The sequence below is a fragment of the Siphateles boraxobius genome, unplaced genomic scaffold (genome assembly GCF_051911475.1).
Source record: "Siphateles boraxobius isolate OS27281-9 unplaced genomic scaffold, OSU_SipBor_1 25, whole genome shotgun sequence".
Taxonomy (NCBI): Eukaryota; Metazoa; Chordata; class Actinopteri; order Cypriniformes; family Leuciscidae; genus Siphateles; species Siphateles boraxobius.
This window is the reverse complement of record NW_027508866.1, coordinates 26,661,327-26,677,586: the sequence shown is the minus strand read 5'-3', so window position 1 is coordinate 26,677,586 and position 16,260 is coordinate 26,661,327. Positions and strand designations below refer to the sequence as shown.

General features: G+C 39.4%; 2 protein-coding genes and 1 long non-coding RNA gene across 5 annotated transcripts; 2 read left to right on the top strand and 1 right to left on the bottom strand.

The window, feature by feature from the left end:
• Positions 1-203: 203 nt before the first annotated feature.
• On the bottom strand, positions 204-5,773 carry hint1 (histidine triad nucleotide binding protein 1). Its single transcript, XM_077243434.1, has 3 exons — positions 5,612-5,773; positions 5,027-5,131; positions 204-499 (listed from the first exon to the last, which is right to left on the bottom strand). The coding sequence occupies exons 1-3, from the start codon at positions 5,720-5,722 to the stop codon at positions 335-337; spliced, it is 381 nt and encodes a 126-aa protein (XP_077099549.1). The 5' UTR covers positions 5,723-5,773; the 3' UTR covers positions 204-334.
• A 494-nt stretch (positions 5,774-6,267) lies between these two features.
• Positions 6,268-16,096, top strand: ubxn8 (UBX domain protein 8). Of its 3 annotated transcripts, none has more exons than XM_077243430.1 (8): positions 6,268-6,378; positions 8,684-8,809; positions 8,910-8,983; positions 9,095-9,217; positions 12,367-12,498; positions 15,199-15,240; positions 15,340-15,414; positions 15,485-16,096. In XM_077243430.1, the coding sequence occupies exons 1-8, from the start codon at positions 6,303-6,305 to the stop codon at positions 15,653-15,655; spliced, it is 819 nt and encodes a 272-aa protein (XP_077099545.1). In that variant the 5' UTR covers positions 6,268-6,302; the 3' UTR covers positions 15,656-16,096. The 3 variants fall into 3 exon arrangements, with proteins under 3 accessions (XP_077099545.1, XP_077099544.1, XP_077099546.1); XM_077243429.1 differs by having other exon boundaries at positions 6,270-6,378; positions 8,895-8,983; XM_077243431.1 differs by lacking the exon at positions 6,268-6,378 and having other exon boundaries at positions 8,727-8,787.
• Positions 6,442-8,421, top strand: LOC143750383 (uncharacterized). Its single transcript, XR_013207152.1, has 3 exons — positions 6,442-7,022; positions 7,704-8,131; positions 8,175-8,421. It is a non-coding gene; the product is annotated as an uncharacterized LOC143750383 (long non-coding RNA).
• Positions 16,097-16,260: the final 164 nt, after the last annotated feature.

Sequence of the window (16,260 nt, the reverse complement as noted above, 5' to 3'; positions counted from 1 at the left end):
AGTTGTTCAGAGGCTCATCTGAGTATTTCAGGGGGAAATACTCAAACACAACCTTTATTTGTATGTCCAATGCTTTCTCACACACTTTAAAACCCTTTTTATTGCTCAATGTTAATGTCATAACATAAGATGACATTCAAAAGTCATTCAACTAAAAACACACAATATTTGTGGCAAGACTAAAAAAATGACATTTCAAACAGTAACATTGAATGGTTTTTATTGACATGCTCAAACAGAGTATATTTTCAGTTGTTTTCTGGATGGATTCTTCTTGACATCGAACACTTAAGCTCAGCTATGGCGAACAGTGACAGGAGCGTCTGTAAAGATGTTACCCAGGAGGCCAGCCCAGCTGCCGGCCGCCCAGCACGTGGATGTGCATGTGGTACACAGACTGGCCCCCGTCGGGACCCTCGTTCAGCACCAGCCGGTATCCTCTGGGTAAACCCTCCTGATCCGCACACTTCTTAGCCACCAGCATCAGGTGACCCAGCAGCTGCGCAGGCAGAGACACAAGAACAATACATTACATTACATTATACAATACAATAGGGTCACTTTATTAAACATAAAAAAAAAACCTAAGACTTGAGTTACAAAGATAGACCAGAATACAACCTTTCAATTGTGTTTAATAACTGCATAATTATGAAGAGAATCTTCAATCTGCCAATCAGAGAATCACAGGAAATAGCTATGACTGTCCAATCCCATCTTCTATATCTGAATACTTTGGAATTAAAAATAAACTACATCATATACAGTGCTTAGCATAAGTGAACACACCCATGCTAAAGTTGATAAATAATATTTTGGAAATTGATCTTAATGCCTTAATTTAAAAAGAGGAAAAATCCAATCTTTAAGGACACCAATTTTCTTTGTGAATGAATAATGTATCTTAAATAAATGTTCTTTCTTAAAATACAGGGTGCATAAATCAGGACACCCCTATGTTAAATTCCCATAGAGGCAGGCAGTATTTTATTATTATACTGAATCTCAGTACTTAAGTAAAAGTACAAATACCAAGTGAAAAATTTACTTTAGTGAAAGTAAAAGTACCACAATGACAACCCTACTTAAGTAAAAAGTACCTGATTTTAAATGTACTTTAATCATTAAAAGTACTTGCATAACATGCTCAGCTCATCTGGTTCTATGTAGAACACGTCCAAAATAAACAGTTCTCGGTTCTGTACTGGTGATCCGAGAACTGCTGTACCTGTGCGCTCATGCTCATCACTTCTCTCAGCATGTCTCAGTTCAGTGAACTTTTGGATTTACTGGTGTAAAATATACTCCGTGATATTGGTTTATTTCCAGTCAGAGGGACTGTCAGGAATGTCTGAAAGTGAGTAACTTAAGTAACTTGTGGATCAGCACTGACGCAAGACGCGAACTGTTTTGAACGATTCAGTCCGATTTAGAATCAGAATCAGAATCAGATTTGTGTACATAGTGTACTGGTTCGACCGGTAAACGAACCGGACATCACTAATATCCATGGCAACCAAACTTGGTGAGACAAACGTGCAATGGACGGACGTTTTGACAGGGGGAAAACTGATCAGAAAATGTAACGAAAATGTAACGGAACGTTGTAGAAATGTAGTGGAGTAGAAAGTATAATAATTGATGTAAAATGTAACGAAGTAAAAGTCAAAAGTATGCACTATTGATTCTACTTAAGTAAAGTACAGTGTAAGGTCTCAGCTCAAATGGGGGAGGGGGGGTATAATCAATAATTCACAATTAATAGCTGATCATACGAGTTCTGAGTTATCACCAACAATTTTAAATTGCCCAAAGAGGGAATATAGTCAATCTGCACCTACATATGTATAGACAATTAACCACAACGAATTATAATCAATTATGAACACAATATACAGATAGGCTATATCAATTTTTAGAATATCCTTTAAACAGAACTAACTGCATTTCGTCGGGTTATCCGTCCACCGAACCTACTGACGATCCTCTAATCAATTTCGCGAAAAGGATTATTCTGGTCACTATCAGGAAAAGCTATCTTTCTGTTTGTGAAGAATAACTTTCTGATAATATTACTAATTAAAGTATTTATCAATATCAAGCTTGTAGCTTAGGATCACACATTTAAGAGGCTTTGTTTGATGATTACCATTCAGAGACAATAAAGAGTATAATGAGGGTTTAAAGGTGCAGTGTGTGATTTTTAGCGACATCTAGCGGTTCGGCTGCGAGTTGCACTAATGGCTCAGCCCACTGCTCACCCCTCCCTTTCGAAGAATCTACGGTGTCTAACATGGGACAAACATATCGTCGTCTGAGACAGCAGAGAATAGCCTAGCCAGAGTAAGCCAAGAGTGTGTAACATTGTCACTGTTTCTGTACCACAGTCCATTATAAACCACACCATGGATAAAGTTTACAAAGCCATAGTCAGGTGAGGATCAAGGGTCTTAATATACAATATAATAATAGTAATCACCTGATTGTTTCACAAATGTAACCAGCACATTTCCCCCCACATAGCAAACCCATAATACAGTGAGGGAGAAGAACCACATGAAACTATGCAACTATATATTTTTTGTAACAGGGTAGTAAAAGTTTAGCTGGCTAAATATGAGCTGTTACCCTGGCTGAGCTGGTTAAAGCGTAAAACCTTGTTTAAACTCGACGCGTCCGCATGAGCCCAAAGGTGCAGGCGGCAAAAATGGCATGATTGTCGCGCGCCTCCGCATCCCTTAGACACCATTTACTACACACAATAGGCTTTTTTCTCTGATTTTGAAAACGCTTCCAAGATCGACTTGTCGACCGCGATCGACGGGTTGGTGATTCCTGTAACGTTACTGTTTTACAGTCAATGACAAGAGTACTAATCAGCTGTCTCAGGAACGTAACCAGCACATTTATCCCCACATAGCAAAGCAATAACACAGCGAGGGAGAAGAACTAAGTTACATGAAACAATCCAACTACATATTTTACACCACTGACAAGGGAAAAGTCACTAGTCACGGTGTTTATGGCTAGCTTCTAGCTTTCTGCTGCTTCTCTTTCAAGGTAGTGACGAAACGCACTCTGTAACGCTGTTTGTTCGCGTTCGGCTACGGTAGAAACATGACGTCACAATATGTCGACCTTCATAGAAGGGGGTGCCCGCAGTTATGTAGATATAAATCTCTCATTCTAAGGTAATAAAAACATTACGGTTTATTAAGTAAGTTCTTTATACACCACTGAAAACATAGTTATGGATGTCATATTGCATTTCTGTTAATAGATACTCAATTTTTACACATTGCACCTTTAATAAATGAAGCTATAGCACAAATTACATTTAACAATGAATATATACAGAACAATGAATAACGGAAGTAAGGAAAGGAGGAGGAGAGAAAGCAGATCAATAGCAGAAGAAAGAGCAAACTTCACAACACAGTTAACCCTTAAGAACCATCAAGAAATCACAGACCTTAAAGCAGGGATAAACAGCTCTAAACACGTTTAGATTTCGATGGAAATAAAGGCTACTTGCATTATAGACCTTTGTGTGGCTGAAACAAGGCTGTGTGGGTGTGTGGTCCTCGTGCGTCCTGGAATTGGCTTCGGAGTGTGTGTATCTCACGGGAAGTTCAAAGCGTTACGTGTAGGTGAGTTGCTGGAAATCAGGCTAAGTCCGTTTCACTCGGTGGTCGAAATGACTACGGCACAAGGTTTAAAACAAAGAAAAGAACTAAACGAAAATAAGAAAAGCTAGAACTAGAACGCAAAGGAAGAGAGAAGTGGAGTCGTCCAAGGATTACGAAGAAGAGAGAGCGAGGAGACTGGGCCCTCATCTTTTCAAAGAAGATGGTCCACACCCCCTGAGGAACAAATTGACCAATGACATTCGGCAATCTTGTGCGGGAAAAGATTCCTTTGTTTCTTCTAACAACCTAATTTGCATGGGTTATGGTGGTGTCGGACGTCGCCCCTTTCTGCCATCAAGAATGGGAAACATAGTGTAATACATTTTATCATAACCTAATATATATTTTTGGCTAAAGCAGACCGAGAGGATAAATTTGGTACCAAGAAATGTAGGTTTTGCATATATAAAGGTGGGTATATACTCTTAGAGTTTGATATGAGCACTTAGAGTTTAGCTACACGACTATAAAATCATAACTAGGCTTGGTACAAAAGCAGAAACACAAAGGCATTCATGAATATATTGTATACTTTTCAGAATTACACATATTTAGGGTTTCACTACAAGAAAGTTTGGTTGTGTGTGCGTGTGCGTTGTTAAGTCTTCAACCAGGAATTCTTTCCTGTCGAAAAGGGGTTCAGTTGATAAACATCTATTTGAAGCTTGCTCATCGCTGGTTTTAAGGGTGTATTTCTTTCCTTCGTGCACGCCACAAAAGTGTCAATGGAGAATTTGGTTCTCAGTTATAGGCATTCTAAGTTATAGGCAAAACTCAAAGGGTTAAAAGGTTTTTGGCATGTTGGAAATGAGTGAGCAATCCTGACATTGTCCATACGCTACAACAGATACGTGGAAAAAGTAAAGTAACGAATTATTTGTACTTTGTTACATTCCACCACTGTATGTATGTATGTATATATATATATATATATATATATATATATATATATATATATATATATATATATATATATATATATATATGAGAATGATTGTAATGTTGTAAGCTGGTTGATTTGGATCAGAACTCTATTGTAGAATTATTAAATTAACAAGAAAATTACTTCAGGAACGAAGCCACAAACACAGATTCATGTGCACAAGATTATTTTGGGGGTATGTGGCTTTGAGTCATATACACACACACACTCTCTAACCCTACCCCACCCCTAAACTACCCATCAGACAAAACTTTCTGCATTTTTACATTATCAAAATAACACAATTTAGTGTGTTTATTAACCCATTTCCCTCGTGGGGAGACGCTAGCTGGTCACCACAATGTAGGTGATCTCAGAAACCTGTAAACACACACACACTCAGTTTAATACTGACCTCTTTATCTGCGTCCTCTACTTTAGAGATCTGAGTAATGGGCTTTCTGGGGACCACCAATATGTGAGTGGGAGCCTGAGGGGCCACATCGTGGAAAGCAATGCACTGATCATTCATTAGAGAGAGAGAGAGAGAGAGAGAGAGAGAGAGAGAGAGAGAGAGAGAGAGAGAGAGATTAACAGTGTGTATTATTCATTCAACAACTGGGTGTATTGAATAAATAAGTGTAAAAGGAGTATAATGGCAGTGTAACTGAAAGCGTTCACGTTATTTTGCAGCGGGGCCTTCGTTAATCGCTGTTCAATGTGCAGAAACGTGACAGTTTACATACAAGTGCAGAACATGTGAACTAGCAGTGAAATCTGGCACATTGCCGAATATTGAGTACACAAACTCATACTTCACTGGCACAAACTCATATCTCAATTGAACTGTCAGCAGAACGCGAAATGGATTTGCAAACGCGTCTATAACGTTGATGAGACACTCGATGACTCTCATTCGTATGATCGCGTATGAAGCGTATTGAAACGCTGCAGAGCAGGCGCAGTATCGCCATCGCTGTACAAACAACAGAGATCGCACCTGATCATCTTCATAGATGATGTTGGCAGGAATCTCTTTACGGATGATTTTGCCGAATATCGTGTCTCCTCCTGGCTGCGCGCTCTGTGCTCGCGACACCTCATCCGCCATGATGATCACAGATCTGCTGCCAGTGCTTTCTGCTGCACGCTCTGTCTGTAGCTGCGCGTAGTGCGCATGCGCAGCTGTCGATCACACGCGCGCGCAGTTCAACGTCCATTGGCTGAGACCTTCACGACAACAACGACTGGACAACGCCCGCTGATGGACAGCTGAAAAGGAACTCTTTTCATAATAAAAGCGCAATGCCGAGAAACATGTGTGACGTCACATGAAATCTATTAATAGTTTATTGTTCGCTTTCATTTGTTCTATAAAGCTTTGTCGGTACGTACTACTATATTCATAATAATAAAACCCAATTAAACTGAGAAGTTTCATAATTTAAATATTCTATTATTGCGATCTTGCTACTAAAATGAGCATATATCTGTTTGTTTTTTTAAAAGCGCAGAAATAAACTGAATATCATTCTAAAGCTCAATGCAAACCAAAAAACTTCATAATAAAGCAAGGTCCAATAAAAAACCAAAATAACACTATTTATACATTATTTCCCGTTTTGTCAGCTTTTAATTTGACAAGATGCTATTGTTTGACTTCCGTGTTTGTTTTTCGTATCACTGCTGACATGTCTGACAAATTTGCTGTGTTCCTATGTTTATTGGGAGGATTTTGCTTCATTTCATGGAAACACTCATTAATTGGTAACACGTTATCATGATTATCATTATTCTGGCAATAATTATTTTGTTTTTTGAAGTAGGAAACCTTGAGTGTTGCTACATGATTCTGTTTCTCACTTTAGCAGAGCAAAAACAAATGGCTCCAAAGTCACCATTAAAATTTCTTTGTAAAATACAGTCTTCAACTTGTAATCGATACAAAATTTAATCAATGATTTTGAATTAATTTGATCACTTATTTAGATACCTTCTCGATGTTTAAACATGTATGAAGTCCTATGGGAATTAGGAATGCCAGTTTTGTGAAATTAACGAGTGTTAATGTTGCTGCAGTTGTAAAGTGAGCCATAGCTGCTGAGATCTGACAGCTGTTTGATGTGTGTGTGTTACAGATACACTAACAGCTGTTTGATGTGTGTGTTACAGGTGTTACAGATGCTATGGCAGCTGTTTGATGTGTGTGGTAACACATGTATGTGTTATACATGCTCTGACTGCTGTTTGAAGTGTGTGTTACAGGTGTTACATATACACTAACAGCTGTTTGAAGTGTGTTACAGGTGTTACACATGCTCTGGCAGCTGTTTGATCTGTGTGTTACAGGTTTTACACATGCTCGACAGCTGTTTGATGTGTGTTACAGATCTCTAACAGCTGTTTGATGTGTGTGTTACAGGTGTTACAGATGCTCTGACAGCTGTTTGATGTGTGTTACATCATGTGCTGTGTGATGTGTTATAGGTGTGACTGTTTGATGTGTGTGTTACAGATGCTCTGAAAGCTGTTTGATGTGTGTTACAGGTGTGACAGCTGCTCTGACAGCTGTTTGATGTCTGTTACAGGTGTGACAGATACTCTGACAGGTGTGTGTGTGTGTGTGTGTGTGTGAGTGTGACAGATGCTCTGACAGCTGTTTGATGTGTGTTACAGGTGTGACATGATCTTACAGTTGTTTGATGTTTTTGTTATAGGTGTGACATGATCTGACAGTTGTTTTATGTGTGTTACATGTGTTACAGATACTTTAACAACAGTTTGATGTGTTTGTTACAGGTGTCATAGATGCTCTGACAGCTGTTTGATGTGTGTTACACGTGTTACAGATACTCTAACAGCTGTTTTATGCGTTTGTTACAGGTGTTACAGATGCTCTGACAGCTGTTTGATGTGTGTGTAACAGGTGTTACAGATGATCTGACAGATGTTTGATGTGTGTTACAGATGTTCTGACTGCTGTTTGATGTGTGTTACACGTGTTACAGATACTTTAACAGTTTGATGTGTGTAACAGGTGTTACACATGCTCTGACAGCTGTTTGATGGGTTTGTTACAGATGTTCTGACAGCTGTTTGATGTGTGTTACAGATGCTCTGACAGCTGTTTGATGTGTTACATATGTTACAGATACTTTAACAACAGTTTGATGTGTTTGTTACAGGTGTTACACATACTCTGACAGCTGCTTGATGTGTTTGTTACTGGTGTGACAGATGATCTGACAGTTGTTTGATGTGTTTGTTACAGATGTGTGCTACAGATGCTCTGACAGTTGTTGGATGTGTGTTACAGGTGTGACAGATGTTCTGACAGCTGTTTGATGTGTTAAAGATGCTCTGACAGCTTTTTGATGTGTGTGTAACAGGTGTTACAGATGCTCTGACAGCTGTTCGATGTGTTACAGATGCTCTGACAGCTGTTTGATGTGTGTAACAGGTTACAGATGATCTGACAGCTGTTTGATGTGTGAGAGATGTTCTGACAGCTGTTTGATGTGTGTTACAGATGCCCTGACAGCTTTTTGATGTGTGTGTAACAGTTGTTACAGATGCTCTGACAGCTGTTCAATGTGTGTTACAGGTGCTCTGACAGCTGTTTGATGTGTGTAACAGGTGTTAAAGATGATCTGACAGCTGTTTGATGTGTTACAGATGCTTTGACAGCTGTTTGATGTGTGTAACAGGTGTTACAGATGCTATGACAGCTTTTTTGATGTGTTACAGATGCTCTGACAGCTATTTTATGTGTTACATGTGCTCTGAAAGCTTTTTGATGTGTGTGTGTGTGTGTGTGTGTGTGTGTGTGTGTGTGTGTGTGTGTGTGTGTGTGTGTGTGTGTGTGTGTGTGTGTGTGTAACAGGTGTTACAGATGCTCTAACAGCTGTTTGATGTGTGTTACAGATGCTCTTACAGCTTTTTGATGTGTGTAACAGGTGTTACAGATGCTCTGACAGCTGTTTGATGTGTGTTATAGATGCTCTGACAGCTGTTTGATGTGTGAAACAGATGTTACAGATGCTCTAACAGCTGTTTGATGTGTGTGTTACAGGTGTTACAGATGCGCTAAAGCTGGCCGGACGCGGGATCATATTCCTGGGCATCTGCACATGGCTGATTTACATGTTACCAAGGCTGAAATTTTTCTTCTTTCCTGTATGTCAAGAGCTCCCAGACAGTACGACCATTTTTATTATTGTTAAATTGTGTAGTTGTGTATTTGGTGTAACTGTAATGGCTTATTTTTATGATTGAAGTTGAAGTTTGTTATCTTGCAGGCCCTCTGCATGAACCCGACAGACTGAGACAAGAGGAAGCTAGAAGAATTCAACAACATCAACACAATGACAAGGTTCAACGCAACATCTCTGCCTTTAAAAGCTAAAAAAAATTCCACTGTAGGTCAGTAAATATGTAATGAATATGTTCTAACTAGAAATATGCTGTTTCTCATATCATGAAGATGGCTGACTACTCTGAAAGAGTGTTAAAGCCGAGACAAAACTCGTTGCTCCAGCAGAAAATGGAGCGGCACTATAACATGGCAGGAGAGACCTGGAGACTGACCCAGGGGTTTCCAGTCGGGGTGAGCAAACTCAAACTCATTATCACGAGCGCCACATGCAGCAGGACGGGAAATGTGTTATTCTGTTATTTAAGTCAAGTCACCTTTATTTCTGTAGCGCATTATACAATACAGACTATACAATCAGCTTTACTGGGATAAACAGGAAAATAATGATCAATGATGCAAACAGAGTTCAGTTCTGCTGTAAAGCAGCTCTAAAAAGACAATAGAGTTGTTCAGTTCAGTGTTGATTCAGTTCAGTTCAATAACTGTAAAGATCATCAATTATGAAATGAGTTCAATTGACCCTTCGCAAAGACACGCCCCCCTTAGTTACTGTCGCTATGTCCGACAAGCTACGCCGCTCTCGCGCACAAACCATGTTCTCAAGTAGGGAAAAATACATCGCGGATCAGAGAGGAGACTGACAATACGCTGACAGACAGGACAGACCAGGTTACTTTTCGGTTACTTTTGATATTAAACATATTAAACAAAGTCTCACCTTTCAAATTTGGTCATTTTTAAAAAGAAATTTAAACAATAAATACCGTTTTGTGGCTCTTTAATGTGTCGTGACAGATCGCTGTAAAGCCTCAGTTAAAGCTGCTCGTGAACCGATCATCTCTTCCTTCTAGTTCATTTATAGCATCAAATAAACATGAATGAAAATAAGAAGGAATGTTGTTTTAACCGCGGAAAGGCGTCAGTATATTCAGTTTTTCAAGTTCAAATCCTCCCATGTTAATCTACTAACTCTCCTGACTGCTTTGTCGGACAAAATGACGGATGGCGAAGTATGATTGGTCAGTTCACCTGTCAATCAAGCTACCTGCAAAGGGTCAATTCAGCTATAAAGCAGCTCTGGAGAAAACATAGTGTCGTCATTCAGTTGAGAAGTTATTCATCAGAAAAATCTAGAATCTAGACATGGTACAGGGGCTCTCAACTCTGGCCCTCGTCCCGCATCACTCACTTCTTCACTCATTGACTGTTCCCTATATAGACAATGACATTTGAGTCCTCTATATGAGTCTTAAGTGACATGTGAAGACTAAGAAGAATGGTAACCCATTTAAGAATTTGTCATCTGCATTAAACCCATCCAGTTAGTGCACATACATTAGGAGCATTGAGTACACACACACACACACACACACACGGAGCTGTAGAAATCTACAGGCAGAGATGAGTTTGATCAGGGTTGGAGGTCATCTCTGAAGGACAGTGGATCTCGAGGGCCAGAGCTTATATAATCAGTACAATTGATGATTTTAGCAACACATTTTAGCATCTTTTTTAGGCACAATAATGTGTAAGTGTACTAAATCCAAGGGATTATCTTCATTACAGATTTAATAAACAAAATGAGTATTAGTTATTAGTAGCAGCAATGGTGGTTATGTACAACTAACTTCTGTATTCTGTAAAACAGGTCTCATCACTTCCAGTTCAGGTCTTTTTTATGTGCTTCGTTTAGAGCCGTTTTACTCAAGATGCCTTCAAAGGAGCAGCCAAAGATAAGCATAACCGCATATGCAGATTGATATCTAAAAGTTTCACTAACATTTAGATATTTAAATTTAATTAAATAGCAACAATAAAAATAACTAGCTAGTTTAGCAGATTACCTTGAAAGTCCATAGATCTCGCCATCAGTTCATACTGCTGTTAAAGGGATAGTTACCCAAAAATGAAAATTGTTCAAACATGTTGTTCCAACCCCGTATGACCTTCGTTCATCTTCGGAACACGAATTAAGAAATTTTTGATGAAATCTGAGAGCTGGATCACTCCTCCATTCTCCTCCATAGGCTTCTTCAGGGATTGAAACTTGCCAGCCCCGAAAAGTCATTATAGACATCGTTAAAATAGTCCAAGTGACTACAGTGGCTCAATCTTAAGTTTATCAAACAACGAGAATACTTTTTGTGCGCAAAAACAAACAAAAATAACGACTTTATTTCAGCTATTAATTTACTTCTCTATGTGCCTCTAGTCAGTTAACTTAGTATGATTGCGTAGAGCTACGTCACACGTAGGCTCACTATAGGCCGACGCTGGTCATGTGGGTGATGCGTGTGACGTACAACAACAGAAGCTTATGCTGTTACACTAGTGAACTGACTCGAGGCCCAGAGAGAAGGAAATGAATAGACGAAATAAAGTCGCTTTTTGGGGTTTTTTTGCGCACAAAAAGTGTTCTCGTCGCTTGATAAACTTAAGATTGAGCCACTGTAGTCACTTGGACTATTTTAACAATGTCTTTAATAACTTTTCGGGGCTGGCAAGTTTCAATCCCTGAAGCAGCCTATGGAGGAGAATGGAGGAGTGATCCAGCTCTCAGATTTAATCAAAAATATCTTAATTCGTGTTCCGAAGATGAACGAAGGTCTTACGGGGTTGGAACAACATGAGGGTGAGTAAATACTGACAGAATTTTCATTTTTGGGTGAACTAACCCTTTAACATTTTCCCAGACGAGCGGATGTGATGAGATCTGCTTTCCTGTTTGTTCATGTGGTGTTCAGCATAAAGCCTATTAATAGTAATCAGGGCTGACCACAAATAGAGCGTTTCTATCATGGCATTGGTAACAGAAACACTGCATTGGTTCCAGTAGGAGTCAGTCTGAGTCTGAGAAAGGGCTGTTTAATCCTGCTCCTGTCCCAGTTCAACACACCTCAACCAGCTAATCAAGGTCTTACTAAGCATACTGGTTGTTTGGACACCACTGATTTAAGATGACTGACCAGCGTAACATGCAATATTACAATATTGCTTAGTTGGGGACATTTAATTTAATATTCAACAATAATATTGATCTGCCTGCATTGACACCATTATATGAGAACTGAACTGAGCTGGACGATGACATCACGGCTTTCTCCAGAGTGGCTATATATATATATATATATATATATATATATAAATGAACTATATAACATTTTAACACCAAAAACGAACCATCACCGAACTTACTTGACTAGCTTGACTATGAAGCTATTTTCTTCTAGATCTGCTGTACAGCAGAAACAAACTTTGTTGCATTATTTTCCTGTTATCTCTGTAAAGCTGCTTTGAATCAATCTGTATTGTAAAAAGTGCTATATGAATAAAGGTGACTTGACTTGAGAGAGCACTTTTAATTGCTTGCTGTGGTTCAGGGGGAAGAGGATCAGGTGTGTCTCGATGTGGCTGTAGACGAGAGTCCTAACCAGGGAGCCAGGAGGAGACGGACGCTGCTGCAGACTGTGACTCCAGATCCCGCACGAACACAAGCGCCCAAGCAGAAGAAGGTGGGAAACACTGCACTTGTGTTTTGGGTATGATGCTCTAAAGGAGCCCTTAAGCACAGGTGTAGATGTAGGTAGGACTTTTAGAAACCTACATGGGCCTGTGTGGAAGAAATGTGTTTTTGATAACACTTTACAATAAGGTTAATTAATTAATATTAGTTAAAGGTACAATATGTAATTTCTTTCGCCGCTAGGGGTCGCTAACCTCTGACAATAACAAAGGTGTTGGTTGATGACACATAAGCGGAATCATGGAACTTGTCGTCATGCCGATGGATCTAATAATGTTTATGGATGAGTGAATACATTGACGTTTTTATCATGACTGTGGTGTGAAGCAGGCGCGATTGCTAATGAGAGACAGATATCAGCGAGTCCCGCGGATATAAAGTGTTGTAAACCTTTTTCTTCTTAAGTGTAGAAAACTCAGAAGCGAAGACCAGGAGACTTGGGGGTATCTTTTAACCAGAGTTCTTTATTGCTGTGGCATCGTTGTAGTCACCAAAGCCCCTTTCACACAGCGCGTTGATCCCAGGAAATTGCCAGGAAATTGCCAGAACACCTTCTGTGTGAACGCAAACACGACCTGGGATTGATGCCGGGATTGATCCCGGGTCGGGGACCTAGTAAGATTGCCGGGATCAGTCCCGGAACTCGCGCTGTGTGAACAAAAGCCGTAACCAATGGCGTGTTGTAATGATGACGCTGAAGTGAAGTGAAAGCAGGCTAGTGAAACGGTAAATAATGCGCTAGTTTATGATCGAATCAGAGAAAAAAATGCACAAGCTAGTTTCTCGAGAGAAATCGCAGCTCATAAGCAAACTAAAGAGGGAATGCATTAACGTCACTTTCCCGCCGGAACACGCCCCCTCAGCCGGACTGAGTGGCAGAAGAGCAGCTGCGTGACTGGATTTAATAGGGGAAACTGCGAAAACGCAAGTAAAACAAACGATTATCAGTTTAAACTAAAGATTGGACTCAATATAGTGTTCCTTACAACTTACTAAAGATCCAGTGATCCATGGATATTGACATGCAGCCAGAAATCGTGTTTCCTGAAATTTATATGTGCCTGATTTTGACACCGGGGAAATACATACAGCAAATTTGCCTGTGAACGCTTTATATAAATACAATATAGGCAGGTCTAAATCCAGGTGATCACTTATATCAATGTTATATATATCATCATATCGTCTAGACTTAAAACTTGTATAGTTTTTTGTCAGTGTTTATTTAAAAATGTCAAATTATACAGAATATACAGTGGTAAATATTTGATTGATGAGTTGTCACTGCAATATATAACAATACAATATATAGAGAATGATTTTACCACTAAATTCAGCATATTGACACAAAAATGATAACTGCAAATCCACCTTTCGCTGCCTGGAGTCCAGTTGTTTCTATGAATTGGAGCGATCTATTTGCTTCTCTGTTCTGTAGCTTTCGTCAGTCTGTAAAAATATACCTCAGATTTCTTGTCAAATGTAGTTGTACAGTCAATCGCTAAGCTCGTTCCCGTTTTAGATGTGTTTTTTGTGTTTTTCACGGCATTCACGCTGAAAACCAATGCTGCCGCTCAGTCTTTTTGCCACTTAGTGGGCGTGGCCTCAATCACGCCAGCTGACGGTGACGTCACGCGAATTCCCTCTATAGACGCTGCTGAGACATTACATGTCACATCGATGTCACGTGTCTTTACGGGATTTTTACGGGCTGTGTGTGAACGCACTCTCTGATTCCGGAAAATCACTGGCAGTGTGAATGAACCAAAATCAAACGAACCCGGGTCGAATCCCGGGTCGCTTTATCCGTGTATTTTCCGGAATCTCTGTGTGAAAGGGGCTCAAGTCTAACTCAATAGCTAAAAACACAGTGTTTATATCTTTAAAGGGGGAGGAGTTACATAGAGGTGAACAAAGCATGTAAATGTAGTATAGAAGTCAGCCCGTTACCGGTCCTAATCCAATCAGCATAACGGTGTCATGTATAGATGGTAATCCAATCAGCCTGATTGTATCACCCATACCTTCACATTATCATAGAGCTTAATGGCCAGGCAGTACATAAAGACAAAAGGTGATAGTCTAAATACTCTGATCAATTTAACTTACAATAGAGACAGGAACAGGCAGGTTTGTGACATCATTTACATTAGGTACAAAATTCACACATATAAACTTTCTCAGTTTCTATGCTATTGTATTTGGACCTAAATTAAAAAATTTAATACATTTGTAACAAAAGGAACGAGGACATTTCATTCTACCGAACTAACGTTACCCACAAGTGCTGAATTAATTCTCACACGGGTCAGTTTATGAGACGAATGAAACGCAGCGCTGTTTCACTTGGTCTACACTATCATACTAAACTGAAACATTTAGGATAATGTATGTACACAATTGACAGAAATATATAACTGTGCAAGTGTTTTTTGGATATTTTGAAACAAAATTCTTACATATTGTACCTTTAACTACATTAGCTAGCATGAACTAATAATGAACTGCACTTATACAGCATTTATTAATCTTTGTTAATTTCAACATTTACTAATACTTTATTAAAATCGTGTCAACATTAACGTACTGTGAACTAACATGTATTGCTCATTGTTAGTTCATACATGAACTAATTTTAACTAATGAACCTTATTGTAAAGTGTTACCATGTGTTTTCATTCCATTTAAGGTCATAGTTTTGCCCGATGAGCCGCCAGAGGACCTTGAGGGGGTGAGTGGACCAACATATAAAAACAGCATGATAACTTGCACTTTCTCCTGTGAACTCATGTTTTTATAGTTACATCTCTGCTCTGTAATGCACTGCCAGGTTGTCAGAATAGCTGTAAGATGTCCCAGCAGAAGAACCATCCACCGGCGATTCCTCAAAACCTGGAGCTCGACGGTGAGTCCCCCCTCATTACTGTCGTCTGCTTTGACTAGATGATTAGGTGATGTTCACTTCTGATCATTAGCTCCTCCTGGACTGGATGATGAAGTCCGGCTATCCTCCTGCTCTCTACACGCTGTGCTCGTCCTTCCCGAGGGAACCTCTGCGCACGGCTGAGGGCCTGAGCCTAGAGGAGGCTGGGATTCTCTCACACACACTGCTGCACGTGGAGGAGAACGAGCCGGCCCTCACCTAACAGCACCTCTGCTGCTCACACACATACGGGACTGGATGGATGCCGTCACATCGTGCAACAGCCTACAGGACTTGAGATACATTTTATTGTAACTCTTGTATAGTTGGTTAATGTTCAAGAATATGTTCCGGAGGTCAAAAAGGACTATTTATCACTTTCAATGGTGTATGGATGAATCTTAGTTTTTCTATAATACATGAGTAATACTGTCCATATACAATGGTTTATTAAATCAGCACAAAAAAGGGCAATGAAACAAATGCTACCTTGCTGTATAAATACATTATTTTCTTCGATATTATGAGGCTCTTATGGGTAGTTTTCATACTAAGCTGCATATTGTTACGCTTGTCTTGTTTTATTCTAGTATCTGGAGGTTCATACAATTTTGACTATCTTTGATCAAATAAATGCAGGTGTGCATGAGACTTCTTTCAAAAACTTGAAATGTTTTTCTTTGTAATCTTTCTCCAAAATGTATTAACTTTTTAGCTAATGTCTCAAGAGTATTAAAAGTCATCTCTGTTTAGTCATGGGTTGATGTTTTAGATTCTACAGCCTTTCTAAAACCACATAAAAACATGTGGTTCTATATGTACATGATG

Excerpts from the sequence above, each read along its gene's own strand:
- hint1 (XM_077243434.1), bottom strand. The coding sequence starts at position 5,722 with ATGGCGGATGAGGTGTCGCGAGCACAGAGCGCGCAGCCAGGAGGAGAC. Across the intron at positions 5,132-5,611 it reads TCATCTATGAAGATGATCAG|TGCATTGCTTTCCACGATGT; the intron begins GTGCGATCTCTG and ends ATGAATGATCAG. Across the intron at positions 500-5,026 it reads TAGAGGACGCAGATAAAGAG|CTGCTGGGTCACCTGATGCT; the intron begins GTCAGTATTAAA and ends CTGCCTGCGCAG.
- ubxn8 (XM_077243429.1), top strand. The coding sequence starts at position 6,303 with ATGTCTGACAAATTTGCTGTGTTCCTATGTTTATTGGGAGGATTTTGC. Across the intron at positions 6,379-8,683 it reads ATGGAAACACTCATTAATTG|GTGTTACAGATGCGCTAAAG; the intron begins GTAACACGTTAT and ends TGTGTGTTACAG. Across the intron at positions 15,415-15,484 it reads TCAAAACCTGGAGCTCGACG|CTCCTCCTGGACTGGATGAT; the intron begins GTGAGTCCCCCC and ends TCTGATCATTAG.